Raw genomic sequence first — 21058 nt, 5'->3', positions numbered from 1 at the left:
TAAATCATGCGGTTTCCTCCAAGCTCAGCGCTGACTCCTTTGAAACTAAATTGTGACATGTGTGAGCAGAGCTGAGGGGACATTTTGGCATTTGCAGGATGAGATTTTCTGCTGTTAACAAAATCTGGGTGTACTGTTAAAAAAAAAAAACAACACAGTTTAACATGTGAGCCTGGTTTCAAAAACCTTGTCATGAACTGAACAGTAGAGTTGCAGACATCATATTATACTTTCACAAACAGTAAATCTACTATGTATGCAAAAAAATACCATACATCTGAATCAACACCTCTATGACAGCTTCACACATTCTGGTATTTATTGCAGCGTTGCTGTTTAGATGACTGCTACATACAGCTAAAGCAACGGTTAAAATGATTTGATCTGATGCATGGTATCTGCAGGCTCCCCCTCCAACCGACCTTTGTCATGTCGCCTTTTTCCTTTTCCTTACAATTGTTTTTGCTATCTATCTATTTGTATATTTACCCCCCATGTGTTTATTTATTTGGTTGTGTCTTTTTTTTGCCTTATGTAACTTATTCATTCATAACCTACCCCTCGCCACTGTTGAAGGGGATGGGGTGGGGGCTAAAGTGAGGAGTTGTTTAATCTCATTGGAACGTGCAGGCGCAGAAGACCGCGCTCTCGTGCAGGAGGTCTCGCCTGGACAAGTGCCGGTACAGAGGTTGACTAAAGCCAAGCTCAGCGCGCGCTCTGGAAAGCTTCTGCTTGGTTGTTTAACAAAGGGGGGGGGGGGAACATTTCTTTTTTTTTTTAATCTCGAGTACCGGAGAGTTGTTGCTGCGCTCTGGATAAAAATGGGATCATTTTCATTCGAAGCCATCAGATGTTTCCAGTGGTGGATTTCATTGTTTTGGAATATGTTTGATGAGCATTAAGCTTTTTTTTCTCGACATTTCCTCCCCTGGGCTTGCCTACACACTCTGCTTCATTTTTTTTCTGCCGCTGGAATATATGAAACAAATTACCGTTTGATTCCACGACCTGTTCAATAACCAAAAGGCTTGAATGATGAAAATCTTTTGAGATGAAAAACAGCACTTTTAGGGATAATTTTTTGCTTGTGCGCGGCTCGTGTCTAATCTCGCGCCTCAGCAGCCTGTTGTCCGTGTCCGTGGAGAAACGCACAACTTTGCCGCGAGCTGGAGCCGGAGCTGGAGTTGGGGCTGCAGCTGGTCTGAGCGGCGCGCCAGGGCCACACGCAGGGGGCCAGGAGGGGGATCAACGGAGCGGCCCCGGTGTTCCGCCGTTCTGTGGTTGGACGGGGCATCCGGTGCAGCTGTGGAGCGCGGATGATGAAGACGGTGGTGATGATGATGATGAGGATGAATGGCCCGGCAGCTCGAGCTGGCACCGGGGTCTCGCCACCATTATGTTTACTGTTGTGCGCTCTAGTCTTCCTCACGCCGTGCGCTCACTCTCACCCGCAGCCGTGCCAGGTGCTGAAACGCATCGGCCACACGGTTCGGGTCGGGGCTCTGCACGTTCAGCCTCGCTTGCTTCCCGCCCATGCCGACAGCGGTGCTGAGGACTGGGACACCGATCGAGGTTTGATAGGGAGGGGAGAGCGGCGGATGGAGTTGGAAAAGCAGGTTAAAACAAGTGCCGGTGCGCCTGGATATGGAAGCCTCAGGTCTAGAGGCGCCGTTAATAGCCAGCGGGGATCCAGCAGGAGTAAGAACCAGGCACGACAGCGAGAGGAGAACAGCTCGAGGGAGAACCGCGTGTTTGCACCCCGAGACTCAGTCCTACTCGCGGTCGAGGCTCTCAACCGGGCCGGCTTGTTGCCATACAATTTATCCCTGGAGCTTGTCATGGCCGTTGGGTCCGGACTCGGCGAGCTGCCCGCGTTCTCCTCCTCCTCTGCGGGCAGCCCCGAAAGCGAAGACCCGTTGTCCTTCGTGGAGAGCGTGTGTCACACCGTGGTCGTGCAGGGGGTTTCCGCCATGATCTCCTTTCCACGGAACCGGGACGAGTTCGTCAACTTGGAGTTCGTCTCGCTTGCGCTTCGGGTGCCAGTAGTCAGCGTTGTGCAGAGGGAGTTTACGCGCCACAGTGAGGTAAAAAGTTATGGTTACACTTTCCTTGAAGGTATCTACATAAGAGTGACACGACACTGTCGTGAACGTGTCATAAACATTATAAACAAGTCATAAACGTTTATGGTTTTTGTCATGACAAGTTATGGTTAGGGTTAGAGTTAGGATTCATGTGTTCATGACAGTGTCTCTGTATGTATCTGTGACTCTTATGATACCTTCAAGTAAAGTGTTACCAAAGTTATTACTAAAAAACATCTCAACTGCTGTTAACTGTTGATTACTGCACTCCGGCATACAGATGCAGAGGGACGTGACTGTACCTGTGTAGCATATGTTATATAAAGAAAAGCACAGGCTGGTTGTGACAAGTCAGTCCAGCCCAGCAGTATGAATACAAAGCACTTTAAGTTACACATAAATATATTCATCTCAATTTTAAGACGTGAGTAAAAGGTCTTAATGTGGATTCATACGACCTGAATACCATCAGTGGCCCACCTATTAGACAGAGGCAGAATGGGGAAACATTTCATCTGCTTGCTGAAGGTCTTTTCCCTCTCCTCCTCCTATTAGACATTTATTCAGATGAAGGTCAGAACATTTTCTTTTTTTCCCTTTCTTGTTCAGTATTGATTTCACCAGTCCTGGTTAAATGGCTCAAATTTTAGATAAAATAGAGACACAATTTGTGACACAAGATGATGTTCTTGATTTTCACAAAAAGCATCAACTCCTGGAGTCTGAGAAAAGCTGCAGTTGCTTCAAACTGAGACCAAATTAAGGAGCACATGCAGACTCTGTCCATGGTGCTGAAATCTACAAGAAGCACAGAGTGTCTCTTTGCAGAAAGGTACACCCAGTAGCACATGCCCTGAGGTATATATGCACACTTTGTTGGTGTTCAGCATTTCACAAGCAGAGGTTCACCACCGTGGAGACAGTATAGTGTTGGAAAATAACTTAGTTGGAATTGTAACTCTAACGTCAAGTTGTGTTGACATCTACGTTATTCATCTGACTCATTTCCTTACAAAAATGAAATGATTTCTCCATCCGTAGTTATCAGAAACACATATATTCACACCTTTATGTTGAGACCTGAATCAGAAGACTTTCAATGTCCCATGCTTGCAAGGAGAAGCACCATCAATCTAAGGTAAAATGTCTGACTAGATTCTGTCTGACTTTTACTGTATGTCTGTACAAAAAAAACCCAACATTTTGCAGAGAAACCCATAGCGAGAGCAAGTTGGATAACACGTTTGGCATTTGGCCTGTTCCAGTGAATACAAGATGAATAGTGCACAGATGGCATTTAAAGGCATTTCACTGCACTACAAAATCAAAATTGTTCTTGTTCCCACCTGTTCTCTAAACCTGTAGTCTAAAAGACGTCACTGTAGCTTTGGCTAGACTAGTAAATGTACAGTTCTTTTTACTAAACAATATACCCACTTGGCAGGAATCATCATCATAATAAGAACAGTCGGCAGTGGCATTATATTTGTTTAAACCAATGGCAATATATTTTTACTACTGTGTTTAGTTTTAATCAAGAGCAATCAACAATACATGTAAAGGTAAGCATCAATTTTTGACACATGGTGACATGGCATTTTCTTTTTAAATTAACTCTTTTAGGACTTGGTAGGGTTGGGTATATGAGTTCTGAAAATTTGGAGATTTTAGGTATTTGTAAGAAACAAAATCTACATATAGAGCACCCGAAAAAAAAAGAAAGAAAAAAAAATAGTTTTTTGTCAGTGCCTTCGATAACCGTTCCAAAATGATATAACATTTTCTGATCCGTCTCCCTCACACTCTCAACTATAGCTACTTGGTTTAGGTTAGGGAAAAATCGTCTTCATGTGATGAAAATCAACTTGACTGTTGGTAGAAGACATAAAGTGAGCTTAGTGAATTTCTTGAACTGAAACGTGACTGTTTTGTCCAATACTCTAATTGAAGATTACCTATAGAGTTTGCAGCTGGAATGAAAGAGAGAGAAAATTTGTTAAAAGTGTAAACACTCTAAATTAATCCCCGGGATGGTTCATTAACAACCAGTCTCTGGAGAGGACACCTGCTGAGAGTTTTGTGTGTGTGTGTGTGTGTGTGTGTGTGTGTGTGTGTGTGTGTGTGTGTGTGTGTGTGTGTGTGTGTGTGTGTGTGTGTGTGTGTGTGTGCGCCTGTATTTGTGTGTGAATGTATGTGTATTGTGTGTATGTACAGGTAGAAATCTCTCTCACAATTACAGTACAGAACTAGACACACACACACACACACACACACACACACACACACACACACACACACACACATTATGTAGTTAAACTATACACTGTAAATCTCTTCAATTAGGTGGCAGTAAGTGAGTACTGACTAGCAGTTAGAGTGTGTGTGTGTTTTTGACTTTCCACGCACAATCTTCCTGGGTGGGGCAAAGAGTATCATTGTTTTACACACACACACACACACACACACACACACACACACACACACACACACACAGACACACACACACACACACCACACACACACACACACACACACACACACACACACACACACACACACACACACACATCCGTATCATTAGTTAGACTGAAGGGTTCTGGGACACTTGCCACCTACTGAGCTATAGCAATGTGTGTGTGTGTGTGTGTGTGTGTGTGTGTGTGTGTGTGTGTGTGTGTGTGTGTATGTGTGTGTGTGTGTGTGTGTGTGCGTGTGTGTGTGTGTGCGTGTGTGTGTTTTATAGGGTAATATCTTCCTGCTCTGTGCACAAGGAAAATTTTGTTGTACGCAGGTGTTCGAAGTCCAAACTGGTTCTTAAAAATTAAATATTAGGTATAGATAGAGCAGACAAACCAACAAAGAATGATTACAGTAATTGATGGATGGGTAGATGGATGGTTGGATGGATGAACAGGCAGAAAGATGCACTTGGCAATAGACAGTCAAACAAACAGATTGTGCTGAACTCATGTGTGACTTCTGAGAGATGGCTTAACTCCCCTCTGACTCAATCTAGTTTGGCTAAAACAGAAACACAGTTTTCAAATTGTGAAACATTTTGAATGTTTTGAGAGGATCTCATTAGGGTTTATTTGGTGACCATGTCTGACCTTTGCCTTATTTCTTTACTAACAAAGCTTATAGTTTAGGTTAAACAAAGTTAACTGTTAAAACGTGTATAATATGCTGAACCAGTGAGCAACCTTTGATATTGGATCCTGCCCTCATTACAGTATGTTATGTAAGTGTCAAAATGATGAGACTGCATGAGAAAATTGAGCTTATGGACCAACATATAAAGTGACCTCAGAGTAAAGGGACTAGGTGGGTTGGGAATAGGTGGTGAGAGGCTTTGGAAGCAGCAAAGGGTTGATAATTTAGCATATAAAAGACCAGGGACTGGGAAAGTCCCAGGGAAATTAAACTTCCTGAGATTAAAGACCAGTTGTCACTGATAAGAGGACCTAGTGTTAATGTGGAAATGTATCCCGCGCTGACCCACAACACTAGAACTTGTGTGAAATTAAGATACACCATCTTCACAGACAGGTAACGCATAAATGCAAATATTGTTTTCTACTTAATCCAATTATGTACAAAAGTATGCTCTTTGCATCAAAATTAAAATATGTTGCAGATATTCCCATATGTCGAAGGGCATATGTACAGAACTATATGTAGAATATGTGCAATGAAAATTACAGATGTTTACACCATGTTCATTAGATAAATCTGTACCATCTGTATCATTGGCTGCTCGCTGTCCACACTGGACAGCATCACCTCATCCCGCTACCTCAGCAGAGCAAAAAACATAATCAAGGACTCCTCTCACCCAGGCCACAAACACTTTCAGTTACTCCCCTCAGGAAGGCGTTACAGCTCTGTCAGAACCCGCACATCCAGGTTCAGTGACAGCTTTTTCTCCACAGCCATCAAAACTCTAAACATTCAATTACAGAAATAGGACTTTATCATGCTAAATGATTATCTTGCCTGTTTTGCACTGCATTTGCACTTTTCCAGTATTGTGATCTTTTAAAAAAAAAAAAATGTGTATGTGAGGGTATTGTTTGTGGAAGGGTATGGCGTGTGCGTATGAATGTATACTTCTAGGCACCAGAAGGAGTAGCACTTAAATTTTGTTGTGACAATGTCTTTACAATGTTTTACAATGACAAATAAATGATTCTGATTCTGATTCTGATCTGTACAATCTAAATGTGATTTTGCTAAACTTGTTTTGTTCAGCTTTTGCTGACAGTATCAAACAGGTGTTGATTATACGTATGGCAATTTGTAGGGCTGTAGTTAATGGTGCTGTACTGGACTGGACTTAGTGTTTACAGGTTTAACTAGAAACTTCATTAGTGTAACTAAATGGCAGTGTGAACATGTTTTAAGCAGGACAGAAGGAAGCCAATTTCTGCACAATGTGCACAGAAATGAGTCAACAAAGTGTAAATATGTCATTGGCTTTTAGAACTACTTCATCACAGTTACTAACACAGTCTCACAATTGGGTTATATTCAATGCCACTTAGCAGAATTTGTCAATGTCAACTATCTTAATCAAAAGTGTCAAAGAAACTCCTGCACACTGTATAACTTGCAACGAAAAATTGAATAGCTGGCAACGTTTCGGTGCTAGACCTTCATCAGGAAAAATAGGTGTAGCACTGAAATGTTGCCAGCTATTAAATTAACCATTGCAAGATAGACAGTGTGCAGTTTCCTTGCAACTTTTGACTTAGTCGTCTCATTTTATGGATGTGCAGAGTATCTTTCTGTTCTGAACTATCATAATCACCCTTTTAATTTGTGAGCTCTAAATCACTGACAACCCATAATTGTCTGAATCGATCCTCAGAACAGCTGCACTGATGGAAATGGACAACAACCACACATTAAAACTTACCAACAATCATAGGTATTGATGATACTTCTACTTGGTATGCAACTTAACTTGACCCGTCTTTGCAGTGCTTTCAATAGCAACTTACCACTAAGTAAAGTCCTATTTAATGATAATTTTATCCAACGTCTGTGTTTTAGGAGTGTGTAAATATGTTAGCTATCACATACTTCTTATATACCCGACAGTGAGTTTTGTCCAAGTTATGGAAGGGTGGTATTTATGGAATGCATGCTCTTACTGAGAAAATAAAAGAATACACTTGTGTGCACAATTACACAAAGTAAGCCTGGGATTTTCTTTTTAGTTGGATGCTGGTAAATGTGTAGATTATGCTGATTAGAATGTTTAGATTAGGAGTAATTAGCAGATGAATGATAGGGCTTTGCTGAGAGAGTTACTGGCGTTTCTAATTGTCTCTTCATACATATAGCTTGCAGTGACATAAGGAGGCAAGTAGGATGAAAGGATAGGAGCTATGGGTAGGTAGGTGCATGGACTTCTGTTCAATTGAGACCGCTAAAATTTGAAAAGATACTGTTTTTTTTGCTAAATCATCAGTTTTTTGTAAATTATTGCAAGGACTGGACAGTGTTCTATATGTTTATTAAAGAAAACTTCTGCAATCTTGAAAACAGAAAAGTACCAGAAACCCATTTTAATCCGTTTTCACACTTTCCCCACAATGTATCATCTAATCAAGGAAAGATCAATACCAATTCATTACTAGTTTATTTGATTTGTCTACTGGCTCATGGTTCTGCCAGTCCTTGCAGTTTTACCATACAGCAAGGCTTGCAAGTTTTTTTTCACATAAAAACTCTCACTATTTTTGGCTAGGGAAGTCACAGAAAAAAACTGATTTCTGAAGAGAGAAGAGTGATAAAAGAGAGCACAGGGACAACAAAGCTGGGATTTCCCAGTGCGTCGAAAGCACCAGATCTCTGTACTTACATAAGAGAGCAGGCAGCCGCACTTCCTAGCAAATTTCCTCTTGTTTATTTACATGAGGAACAAAGACGAGGTTACAGATTTATGGTGATCAGAGTGCAAAAGTGCCGCAGCTGAGAATAAATCCTCCAATCCTCCTGGGGGATGAGAGGAGGTGAAAGTATGATGCCCTGTGGACTGCATTAGCATTTATTTTCCTGAAACAAGGCCTCCAAAACTGAAATAAAACACGTAGTACTGCTTTTGTTGCTGCTTTTGTTGCAGCAATAATCCATCCGTGTGTATGCAATAAGCAGACGAATAATGATTATCTTATTTGCATGCCAATTGGATAGAGTGAATAATGGGATAAGTGAAATTAACCAGTAGATTAATCTAATGGACTTTTAGTGCAAAGCTTGTGGAAAAGTTATAAAGTTAATTAAACAGAGTCGCTGAGAGGCCTTTTAAGTGTGGTTCTGTGCGCAAGTGCAAGCAAGTGCATGACAGACTGATTGCCTGGGTGGCTGGTTTGTTGGGTACAGTATGCCAGAGTGCACTGAAGCAGATCTGGCAGCTCAATATTACAGGGATGACTGTGTCAACTTTGAAATGCATCAGCTCTGATCTTCTGGCTTACTATAATGCTGTAGGAGCAGTGCACAGTATATGTAGAGTAAAGTGGGTTTGCACTGATTATGATCATAGAGGCACTGAGGGAGTCAGTGGAGTCCAATAACCTACAAATCATCCATATTTTACATTACTGTCAACCATTTCACATAGAAAACAATATTTTTTAAGATTAATGTCAACCTTGCAGACATCTGTTTCAGTTAAATGAGTGCTTGACTTGGTTTAGTCACCAGACATGTTTTAAAGTATGTAAAAGAAATACACTGTTATGGTTAATAGTTACTTTAAAGGTGCAGTAGGTAAGACTTATAAAACTAACTTCCTGTCATATTTGCTGAAACTGACCCTATGTTCCAGTAGAACTACATGAAGCAGGTAATTAAAAAAAAAATCTGGCTCCTCTGGCGTGGTGCCAGTCTAACTGCGTGTCAATCACTGCATTCATCACGCATTTATTCTCCCTTGTGGGGGGAGGGGCTTAGGAGACCGTTTTGGGCTTTAGCAGAAAGGGGGGAGGGACTGAGAAGTTGTTGATGTTCAGTTTTTTTGGCTAAGTCCTGGATCTTCGCAATCCTACCTACATCACCTTTAACATGGTTTTCCCACATAAAAGTAAAAAATAAAAACTCTGAAAAGGCGCTGGGAGCACATCTACTCTTTCTCCCTCTTTGAGAAATTGTGGATCTGGCATGGCCCCGCCCACCACCGCTGCTCATGCTCACGCTAGATTGAGACTGGTTCGCTGACATTCTAGCATCGAGGTTGAAAAGAGCAGCGTGCATCAAGATGACTAAAACATCGGACAGAGTCAACATAATGTTCGCTGGGTTCCTCATTTCCTCCATGGTTAATATAAAAAGTATTAAGAATTACACTTTGTAATAGTGTTAGGTTACATTATTGCCATGGGGTTCTGCACATGATCACATTTTCAGTGTCAACCTTTGCTTATCATTTGTCTCCTGGGTTGATCCTTTGATAACATAGTTATCAATGCAGCAACTAAGGAGACTTCTGAAATCCCTGCTTTTTACGGTGTTTGGTGTTTTAAGGCTCCAACGTTGTCTTCCAGTCAGCACTGCCTTGAAGTTGACGTTGGGGGCTTTAAACACCATTGAGCGCTTTTTATCTCACATAAAGATAGCATTAACTGTGACCCAAATAAATAAATAAAGGTCATGGGCTTTTCACTATGGATTAGATATCTCAAGCACATTTAGAGACTCCCAAAGGTGATTTAACATACTGAAATGAAGTGAAACCAGATGTAGCGTGGAAGGTCGGAAATTAATCTAAAAAAGTACTATTTAATTTGGAAAATGGTCAATAGTAATATAGAGAATAACAAACTGGGGCTAATTGGCTAATACATGTAATTCCATGGCCCTTTAACAGGATATACTCTATTGTTAATTGTTAAAACATCGCTGACAGCCAGATGGTGTTTCGTGTTTTAAGCCCCCAACGTCGGCACTAGGATTAGGCAATGGTTAGGGTTAGGTGCCTTGAAGTCGACGTTGGGCTCTTAAAACACCATCGAGCCAGCAAGACCATTTCCCAAACTACAAGGCAAGCAAGTACCAAGCCTCTTACATAATACAAACTATAGTTGAGTTCCTGTTTATGTCAGAATTCCAACATTACATACTCAGACCAGAATATAATGAAAAACAGACAGATATTCATCCCATTTATATCTTTGGCGAAGCTTTTGCAGAAATGCATTTTGTATATAAAACAGAGCATAATAAAGCTTCTCATTAGAGTATCTTCCTTGAACATTTAGCCATTCGGTGGATGGTTTTCATCACAGCACCTGACACCACTATGAGACCACATCTCTTATCATTCCTGGTCCAGGTGGGAATCACACACCGTTGCCGTGCTCATACCCATTGATCTGCCCAGGCCTCATCAATCATCTGATGAACTCATGAATTGCAAATCAGTGGTGAATTAAAAAGTGAATTCAAAAAAGGTGGAATTGACCAAGTAAAGTATGTGAAAGGCCCAGAGTTTCTTCAGGTTTTAGGTGTTGCTTAAAATACAAATAGAAAACACATAAAGATAGATGTAGTGTACTTCTTATGATGTGAAAAATTATATTCATGGGAGCAGGTAAGTGGAGGCTGAAATGCATTTCATATAGCAGACTGTGTTTGTTCTTTAGGAACAAATTGAATTCTAAGATAGAAAGTAATTCTGCTGTTGGATTTATAACCTTTCTGTCTTTTTTTTTTTTCTTCCTTTTTTTTTCTCTTCGCCGCTCTACTACATCTAATTCTCCTTCCTGGTGCCCCATCTTCCTATTGTCACACTTTTCTTCCTGAATGTTGCACCTAACCTTCTCCTCCACCATCCTTCCATTGTCCCTATTTTGCCTCCCTCTAACCTTTATTCCAAGAACCATCCTCTAATGTAATGTTTTTTTCTCCTATCTCTCTGGCCTCTATGAAATCCAATTGACCCTCGCCAACCCTTTGTCCTCCCCATCACTACTTGTTTATCACTCCCATCGCCCTTACATTTCAATTCTTTTTTTCCTCCTGTTTATTTGTTTAACTGTCCCTCATCTCTATCCCATTTCATATGGTCTTTCCTCATATCACTTCCATCCCTTCTACACTAATTCCCTTCTTTTGTCAAAATGACTTGCTCATTCACCCATTCCTGTTTTTCCAATCTCCCCACAGAATCCTCTCCATTTCCAACTGGCGATGCGGACCGTGGAGGCCCCACCATCCCGTCTCCTCTCTACCTTGCTGATGATGAATGGCTGGTGGGACTTCAGTATTCTGCTCTGTCAGGAGTGGGACATTAGCGACTTCCTGCTCCTCATTAAGAACAACACCCGCTTCCACCTGGGCACTCTTGTCAACCTGACATCTACCGCCTCAACCTCGTCACCGCCTTCTTCTTCATCATCACACTCAGGAGTGGCCTCAGGTGTCGCAACAGGAGCAGAGGCGTCGTCATCCTCATCGTCGTCTTTGCCTTACTTCTCTCCCTCCGCTACTTCGTCCACCTCCTCCGTTAAATCGGACCAGCAGCAAGCTCTCATGCGGCAGCTGGATGCCCTGAGGGAACCTTCATCCACAAGGGCAGTGGTGACCTTTGGGTGCGAGATCCGTGAGGTGCGGCGTCTGTGGACGCTGGCCAGTCGGATGGCGCTCCCAGAGTTTCACTGGGTTTTGGGGGACAGCCAGAATGTGGTGGAGCTGAGAACAGAGGGGTTGCCCCTGGGGCTACTTGCACACGGAGTCATGGGTTCCCCTTCTCTGGATCACTATGTCCATGACTCAGTGGAGCTGGTCGCTCGGGCGGTGGGCAGTGCAGCCCAAGTGAATCCTGCCCTGGCACTCATACCTGGGACTACTAACTGTATGGATGTACAGCAGAGCAACAGCAGCTCGGGGGAATACTTGTCAAGGTAGGGAATCACGTGGAAGCTTCAGTCCTGATTGCACCCACACATTTTCATAAAATGAAATGCAATGACATAAGTAATGTGACAATGTAACAATTTTATGTTGATGATGCTTCACAGTTAGCCATTTTGCACACCATGCTGTTGTGTTTAAGAAATGTGGATGCACTTTGTCTGTCTTCCATGCATCTTTTAGTTTCAACTAATTTCCGTATGGTTTATTTAAATTATGGCAATTTAAACCTGGCCACTTGGAGTCAGCAGAAATAGGCTTGTTAGCAAACAGTTGTCTATGTTCACATCCAGCAGACACAGATAGACATTAGCATTCATTTGGAGTTATGTTTCTGGCAACCTGGCACATGTAAGTCCAATAATCTGTCTTTTTAGCTCTGTTTGGATTCCCACCAACTCCTGAGGAAAATATTTATGCAAGCTACTAGCTAACTTTGCCTGTCTGCTGTGGGAAGTTGTCTCGAGAGCATACAGAGGTTTCTTATAACCACTTTGCTAAAAAAAAACAAAAAAAAACAGATGCCTGCCACATTCAGCCAACCAACAATCCTCATTCTCTCCCCACTCCATGGTGCTGTTTACGTATGTGATTCAGCTTCCTATTTCTACTTTGTCTCCTCTATAATCCTTTCGTTGTGGGAGAATGTACTTCTCTCACATAGTGCAGATGTTTGGTCACAGCCCAGCTGCAATGTCAGAGTGGAATCTGCTACAGAAACACATTTAAAAACATCTGTGAAAGGCGCGTGCATGCACAGCTTATTTGAGCGCACACTACATACACCCAATAACTGCTGCAGCGTGGTAAAATAATAAGGTGTAATAAATTGTATTTAGCCACAATCTGCAGCTGGGCCACTCTACTTTATAGTGCTACAGTAAGATATGAGCGATGGAGAGTGTGTGATCACACACCATCCCATTTACATAAGAGTGTGACCTTTCCGACCGAGATTCTCCTCGAAACACCTGAATCAGCAGGATGATCGGCCCAGGGGAGGGAATTATTGAAACGTGATGAGCTTGTAGAGCCTGGAGGACATTTCTGGTTGTGCTTACATTTCTTTAGTTCATTTTAAGATGTAATGAGTGTTGATTAGTCCGCCAGTGTTTTACGTATCACAGAACGAAGAACATGTGTTACAGGACCTTTTAGCAGGATTATAAGAGCCCTGTCATTGACCCTGTGAAGGCAGGGGATTCACCTAAAGAGAGTTAACTCCCCATGTATAGTGGGTCTAATCCAAGCTGTTTCACACACCTGAGATTTGGAAAAGTCAGCCATATGCCTGGCTCAGGAAAATTAGTATCAGATAGCAATATATGATACTATGACCAGCTGTTTGTATGTAACCTGCAAAGACAGAAAAAAGGCAGTATTCTCTCAGAAATGTTATTCCTTCTTTTGTAATTCAATTTTTGTTAAACCGTGATATCGTTTGGACTGCCCCATTGCCTTCACGCTACAGTCCAATTTATATATGTCTCTCTCGGTTGTAAAGATTGGAGATAAATTCAATCAAGGTCGTGATCATCATCTATTACCTATTGTTGTGCAGTCTAACAATTTTATTGGTTTCCTTTTCCTTTTTTAAAACTTTAAAATCTTGAATCTGATCGTGGAGGCAGCCTAGTTTAGCTAATCAGATACGCTGACCTGTCACCTGTGTCTTTTTTTCAGTTATATCACAGATTTTAAATGCAGCCGACCTGTGGGTGCAAAGAGCTTTATAGTTTTTTTTAAGTGTTTCTTGTGCTTACCAAGAAGCTGGAAACCAGTGTTTTTGTTGTCTCCATATAGCCATAGGTTGTTTTTTGACATTACTCCAAGCCTTGTCTATTGTTTCTTACTAAGCAAATGCCATGACTGCTTCATAAAAGGGAAGATCCGGCACCTTAAATGTGGATGTCCAATCAGTACTGATGGTAAATGCAGTCCATTGAAGAAATAATTAATTTATTCCTTATCAGAATCAGAATCAGAATCAGAATCAGAAAAGCTTTATTGCCAAGTAGGTTTTTTACACATATAAGGAATTTGTCTTGGTGTTGTAGGTGCATGTCTAAACTAAAAAAGAGCAGTACAGCAGAGTAAGTACGGTGGCATATAGAGCCAGAGGTGGAGTGCGGAGAGTGTCAGGGTGGGTTCCGGGCCTTGTTGATAAGGCTAGTGGCGGAAGGGAAAAAACTGTTCTTGTGGTCCTGATGGACCTCAGCCTCCTGCCAGAGGGGAGTGACTCAAAGATATAATTATAATTCACGTATTGCCTACTCCACATGATGTATTCCCCCAGTGGTCTCTCTCTGCTGGCCTGGCTCCTCGTTGGCGGCTGTCACTCCTTCAGAGGCCGACAAAAAACGCCCCGAAATTGCACTGTGATCAGGGAAGTTTGTTAACGGCATTGCGCCCCCAGCTACCAAAGCTGAAGTAGCTGTAGTTCTTCCAGACATCAGTGATGTAACTGGTGTCTGAAAGTAGAGCAAATTTTGCAGCTGTGGCCGACTGAGCCCCAGAGACAAAGAGAACATTGGAAAGAACTGCAGGCTTTTTCCACAACATATCCCTCATTTAGATAGATGGAGATAAGGTCTAAAATAGCTGAATTGTCCCTTTAAGTCATGATATTCCACACGATGACAGAAAGCTCAAGGGGCTGCAGACTCCCTGAGGGACAGTGAGATATATAAACGAATTAAGGGTGTGGTGAAAGGTTGTAGTTGACTGTCCTCAAGTTCTGCAGAGAAAGAAGCTGATATTTGCACATGCAAGTTGCTGAAAGTCAGACTTTATCTATTTTGAAAGCAGTGTTGATGTATGTTGCTTCAGGGCTGAAATGTTGACACCGGAGAAGTGCTTGGATACATTAAAGTTTGATATCATTCTATAATAACGCTGTTTTTATTAAGTCTGAGTTCAGCTAGGGATCTGGGGATGAGAATGAGTTAGGACAATGACAGATAGAATGCATAGGATGAGATTTTAGAGAGGTTATAAATACCTGCATATTATTTGACTTTTTACCTTAAAATCCAGTTTTTCATAAACACGGTGCATTGACATATATTCTACTGATGTTAGTTCACCTGTTTCAATTGTTTTTAAGTAGTATAATGAAGGGGTATTAAAATGCCCTATTTCACCTCTGTATTATAAAAAAGCCCAAAATGGTTCCTTAATGTGGTGTTGTTTTCCTGTGTTACAGCAGATATAGGACACATGTATGTTGTTCCAAAAGTTTGCACTTTGATGTGTGCAAACCTTTATTCCAGCAAGGGATTTTCTTATGTCACCCCCTATTTAATCACTTATGTTAAAAACACTTTTTTCTAGATTGGTGTCTTTTTTTTAAATCAAGTTGGTTGATCATGATAAACATTTCAACTTTTCTGTTAAGAGCTTGCTGGCCCTTTCCGGCATCAGTGGTTCCCAAGTTTTTGGTCTAAAAAAATTAAGCAATGTTTATTTATGGCCTCTTTTCACAGGATATACAGTATATGTGTGCAAGTTGTCAACAGCTCGCCAAAGAGAAATGTATCCTTCTCAAAATTATCCATTTCTTTACAGATAGTTTGTTCTTTCCTACCAAGTTAATCATCTAAGATTTATCTTGAGACTAGTGTATATCCGCAATGTTCCACTTCCGGGATCGCTTCGTTGCTGATGAAATTTCCACCCGATTTCTCTCTTTTCACTCATTACCCAACGTTTTCTTTGTGTTGGAATTTTAAACTCCAGTCGATTTATGAGGACTATGGTTAACTGCTCCTCAGATCTCTGCAGGGTAAATCCAGACAGCTAGCTAGACTATCTGTCCAATCTGAGTTTTCTGTTGCACGACTAAAACAACCTTTGAACGTACACATCTTCCACCCAAACAAGTTCTTTCCCGAGGCTATTTTGCAGCGGCACTGTGGCTCTGACCGGCGCCCAAGACGATTGTGATCGGTATAAAAAATGCCAATAAACCACGGCACGTTTTTTTCCCATCCCGGAGTGCTGTTTGGACAAGCTAGACCCTCCTCCGCGGCGCTGTGGAGGAAGGTCTGGCAAAGTGAGACTATCTTGAGACCAACATGTTACACCCTTAAAAAAACTGCTGTCACTTTCAGTCATTTTAGACATTTCTGTTGCAGTGAGGGGACTCCCTTCGGTTCGGTGTTATGGCTGTGGCACCAGGTGCTTGGTGCATGGGCTGACCTGGAAGGGAAGTGTTGTCAATAGTGTTGAAGCCAGAAAGTGTGTGACAGATGAGCAACAGCTTTGGCGGTTCTCGAGCTGGACTTTGAAACCCTCCACAAAATCTATTGCATGATTATTATGGACTTATGGTTGCAGCAGAGTTGCTGGCCATGCAATAAACCATTCACAGGGGGAAATAGCTGATGATGTATAGAGGTGTTTGTCATCAGATAACTGTATGTAGAGGATTAGGGCAGGTGATGCATTGTAGAAACCCCCGGCTAGATGCCAAACCATTTCCAGAAAAATCCACACAGTTAACAGCTGCTTGAAAATGTTTAAGTTTTATTTTATTCCATTTGTATGGTGATAAAACACATAAGTAAAACACATTAAGAAAGTAAAATCTTGAATGCCACAAAAGATGCTAAAAGCTAAAAAGATAAGTAGCCACAAAAAATAATAAAGCAATCAAGATGATGGCCTAATTAATTTGTACAACCTAATCCTCATCCGCACTGCACAAAGATAATTGACAAGTTGAAGAGCAAAAACCTGAATAAGATGAACATTTGGCCAGATATTTACCCAGATGTCTTTCTCCAAGCTATGCAATAAAACAGGTGAGCAGGTGTCAGATTAGGGACTTCCGCAAGGATGATTAATATGTAATGAATGAGGGGTTCACTGGGAAATTTCACATAGAATCAGATAGTAATTAGAGGTTAAATAAGTGTGTGTTCCTCATTCATCAAGATGCACCAGGCCATGTTGTTAACAACTCCTGTCATTTCAGACTTAATGAAAAAGATGATCATGTGAACCAGAACCACCGTAATTAAGACAAATTAGGTTGGCTCTACTTGATCAACTTGTCCTGGGGCTGTTTTTTTTTTTTTTTTTTTTCTCCGTAAAGTATGTGGTAAATCCTAATGTAGGAGTAAAACATAAAATGTCCCCTTCAGAGCTCACTGCAGAAGTTGAACTCACCAACATTACATGCTTTTTCTGCCGATATTAAAATGATTTGGGTGTAGCCTCAATAACATTAAAAATAAGTCTAAATGCATTTTACTTTCAGTGTAATTTTTCTTTAAATCAAGGTCAGGGTCAAGGTCAAGGTAAACTTTATTATCCACAAGTAGGAAATTCATGTGGTCACCATTACACGCTTCATCGTTATACAGCCTACTGCATAACATTAAAAACATAAATACAAAACATTAAAAGACAGGAAAACAAGGACAAGACAGACAAGGCAGTAAAAACATTGAGGAAACATGACAAGCATGTATTTAAAAGTTGAGTGTTGATATATACAGTATGCTCATAGTTTAAGATGCCTAAGAGTTTTTAAGTCTAATTGTTTGTCAGTCTAATTGCTGTAGGCACAAAAGACTTGCTGTACCTTGTAGTCCTAATTTTCCTTTGCAGGAGTCTGCCACTTGACCTGTTGCTTCTTAAACAATTCTGGTGAAGAGGATGGGTTGAATCATTTAAAATTTGTTCTATCTTTTTTAAGCTAAGGTCATTGTACAGTTGAGCTACAGATACCTGATCAACTCCAATGATCTTACTGGCTGTTTTGACTATTCGTTGTAGTTTCTTCTGGTCCTTAATATACATGTTACCAAAGGCACAAATAAGGCCAAATGATAAGACACTCTGCAAGAGAGCTTTGTAAAACATCTGAAGAATACAGCTGTCTATTCTAAAATTATTGAGTTTCCTTAGAAAAAACATCCTCTTCTGTAACTTTTTGGACTTGTTTTGTGCACATTCATTAAATGTCAGTTTATTGTCTATTTCAACACCCAAATATGTGTATGTTGTAACCCGCTCTACCACTACACCATTTATATTTGAAGGTGGAACTATAATTCCCTTTATATTAAAGTCTATGGTCATCTCCTTTGTTTTTTTTCGCATTAACCACAAGGAAATTATCTGTACACCATTTAGTAAAACCCTGCACCTCCCTCTCAAAACCTTCTAGGGATGCAATATTAGACTTTACAAAACCCACCAACCCTACAAATATGTAATCATTTAATATGAAATGTTTGGTGAAAACAAATGTATGTGTGTATGCAATAACTCTCAACTGAAATTGCTAATTGCAATTTCCCAATTTCAATTTGCTCAATTTTAGGGAAATTGCTTCAGGGAAGTGAGATCTGATCAGCCAGTTGATGTGTCATGTTTGGCTGCTGTGTAAAAGGGGCCTGAGGGGAAGTTTGATTTTTAGAATGGAAAGTGTTTTAGTGTAATCCTGCCAATTTTTACTTCTGACCAAAAATGTAAAAAGTCCCAAGATCAATTTTCTTCTGCATGATTAGAATATTCATAGACTAAATATGCTGACATAAATAATGTATGGCATGAAAAATAAAGCAAAACTAATCTAATAATGTAGAAAGATTAGGATTCCATTAGGAGAAATCAGATGATTAATTCATCTCTATTTATTTTGAGCAGGGTCAATCACTTATTGCTGGCTTTTCTGCTTCGCTAATTCATTAGTTTATTATTACTTTTATTCCTCTCTCCATTTGCTTTCTCAGGCTTCCATCAGGTTGTACCATCCTCATCCTGATGGCCACATTTTATATTTATTTATCATTTGGTTCCATTAAGTGAGCACTCTGAGAGCTGCCCTTTTTTTGGTCATTCATTCAGTTGGTCCTATGGGGAAAATCATTCAAGGTGCATCACTTACCATTCTATTTATAAAATAGCCCATAAGGGACACTGGAGTATACGTTTTGTGCTGCACAGCGATGGCACATTTACAGGATCTCTGTGTCCTGTTTGGCAAAGACTCAGGCAAAAATGTCCTGCCTTTCAAAGTAAATGTCAAAATCAGTTTTATGTTAGGAATATAAAAGTCTAACAGTGATCTAAATTAGGTTTTTATGCTCCTCAAAGGAGGGTAGACAAAAGAAGACGTCTCATTTATAGCTGAGCTAAGCTAAAGTTAGCTTCATGTGTAGGTTGAAAACACTGCCTCTAGGTGACATTTTAATGTTTCCAGCTGTCTTTTTTGAAAACAAGTTAAATATGCACTTCGTGGCTATATTTATCATGCTTACAAAATTGAGAATAAAGGCCTTTACACACCAGGGGCGGGTTTTTTTTGTAGTCAAGTAATTCGCACGTCAATATATTTTCTTTTACAGTTGTTTTTTGTCATAAGTACTTTCACACAGACTGTGAATATTACGTAATAAAGCGATGTAATCTTTTTAATAAAATAACAACACAGAGGCATGTTTACCTGCAGGTTTGAATATTCCTAGGCGAGCATTTTGTATGTTTGTGTCGTTTATTTGTAGCTTTATGTTCCAGGGAAAAATGTCTTCATCCTCACTAGTTGATGAAGACAAATAAAAACATTGCATTGTTCATTTCATTCTAATTATTTCTGTAAGCTGCTTAGATATTTAAGATCCTTTTGGACAAGCAAGACAGAGGTTTAGAGAGAGAGTTTTATTGTACGTATTTTTGAACAGCATGTTTCACTCGAAGACAATGGAGTAGCTGCTGGGTTTCTGTGGTGTTCACATACAGGTGCTCTATGGATACTTCTGGTGTACTGTGCTTATTCTATCTTGTAAAAGGGCTCATTGCATGGGTAGAATCTGGTCTCAAATGCAAAAACAAAAACAATCCAAGGCACACTGTAGGGTTTGTGAAAAATGAAAAGTATTGTATGTTTCACTTGTCTTTGGTAAACCTAAAAATGTTAACCCTGATAACGAATGTGGCTGTGATTGCTGGAGTTTAAAGTTATACCATATCCAATAGAGCATAAGCCGCCAACATTAGCCTACACTCTAAGTGTAGCCTTCAGGACCAGCTTCCATAATCAAGGAATATGGAGATAGAAATCCAAGCCTTTCAAGTTTCATAGTGGTTAATTGGATTTATTGTGTATTTTTGACATATGTGAATACACCTGAAAATAAATCCCAATATCATCCTAGATAATGACAAATGTTTAAATTGTGGTAACCATTATTTAATAACATTTCGCCAGATAAATATCAGTGTGCATGGTGGTAGACTTACACCTACAAATGATGTGTGTATAGTATAGTTATGCTCCTATTGAAAGGGAGAAGAACAACACAGTGCTATTCCAAAGTATCTGCAGCCTATTTATAGTGTGTATAAGCCTATGAGAGGCACTGATAAGGATTGTCCAACAGACTGAGAAGCTGAGGGAGGAGAATTACTGGGTAGGTGGCAAAAGATGTGATAACAAAGCAGGGGAAGAGAAAAAAGCAGGGTGCAGTAAAAGAAAGAGAGACACAGAGTGGGAAAATAACAAGCAAAGTACAATACCATGTAAATACTGTAAATAATCCCTGGAGATGAAGACACAGATAAACTCCAGGGGGCAAAAGTCCTGTATTAACAGATAAGATATAGCCAGAATAAATGTCATAAGCTTATCTTATTCTTTTTTTCTCACCAAAGACAATCTTTCGTGATAAAAATCATTTTAAAGTAATGCATGCCCACTAAAGCTAAGTATAGTACCCTGATTTGTCTGCAAGCTGAGCTATACAGATAGAAAAAGCTATATAAGAAAGGTTCCCTTTGAGGTGAGGGTTACATATTCTGAACCAATGTAAGTAAAAAGTTTGCTTCAGGGAGAATTGGTTGATTTATATTTTGCAAGCCATATACGATAGGAAAATTTGAGTGTACTTCCATCCATTTTCCTCAGCTTGCTTTTTAGCTCACTCCCCCTTTTACATGTCCAGTGACCTGAACATAAATGCAACTTTTATGGTTATACCCTGCTTTAAGCTCAAAATCTTTCGTTGGGTGATTCATGAGAAAAGAACACAAGGCAGACATGA

At 40.4% G+C, this 21058-nt stretch overlaps 1 protein-coding gene across 1 annotated transcript in view; it reads left to right on the top strand.

Moving 5' to 3' along the window:
* Window positions 1-634: 634 nt before the first annotated feature.
* The window catches only part of grin3a (glutamate receptor, ionotropic, N-methyl-D-aspartate 3A), a 51469-nt gene continuing 31045 nt past the window's right edge, over window positions 635-21058 (top strand). Inside the window, exons 1-2 of the mRNA XM_031298157.2 lie at window positions 635-2084; window positions 11259-11995. Of these exons, the coding sequence (XP_031154017.1) occupies window positions 1317-2084; window positions 11259-11995 (1505 nt within the window). The 5' untranslated portion in view covers window positions 635-1316. The remainder of the gene's footprint in view (window positions 2085-11258; window positions 11996-21058) is intronic.

This window comes from Sander lucioperca, chromosome 1 (assembly GCF_008315115.2).
Source record: "Sander lucioperca isolate FBNREF2018 chromosome 1, SLUC_FBN_1.2, whole genome shotgun sequence".
Lineage (NCBI taxonomy): Eukaryota > Metazoa > Chordata > Actinopteri > Perciformes > Percidae > Sander > Sander lucioperca.
This window is presented reverse-complemented; position numbering and strand designations above follow the sequence as displayed.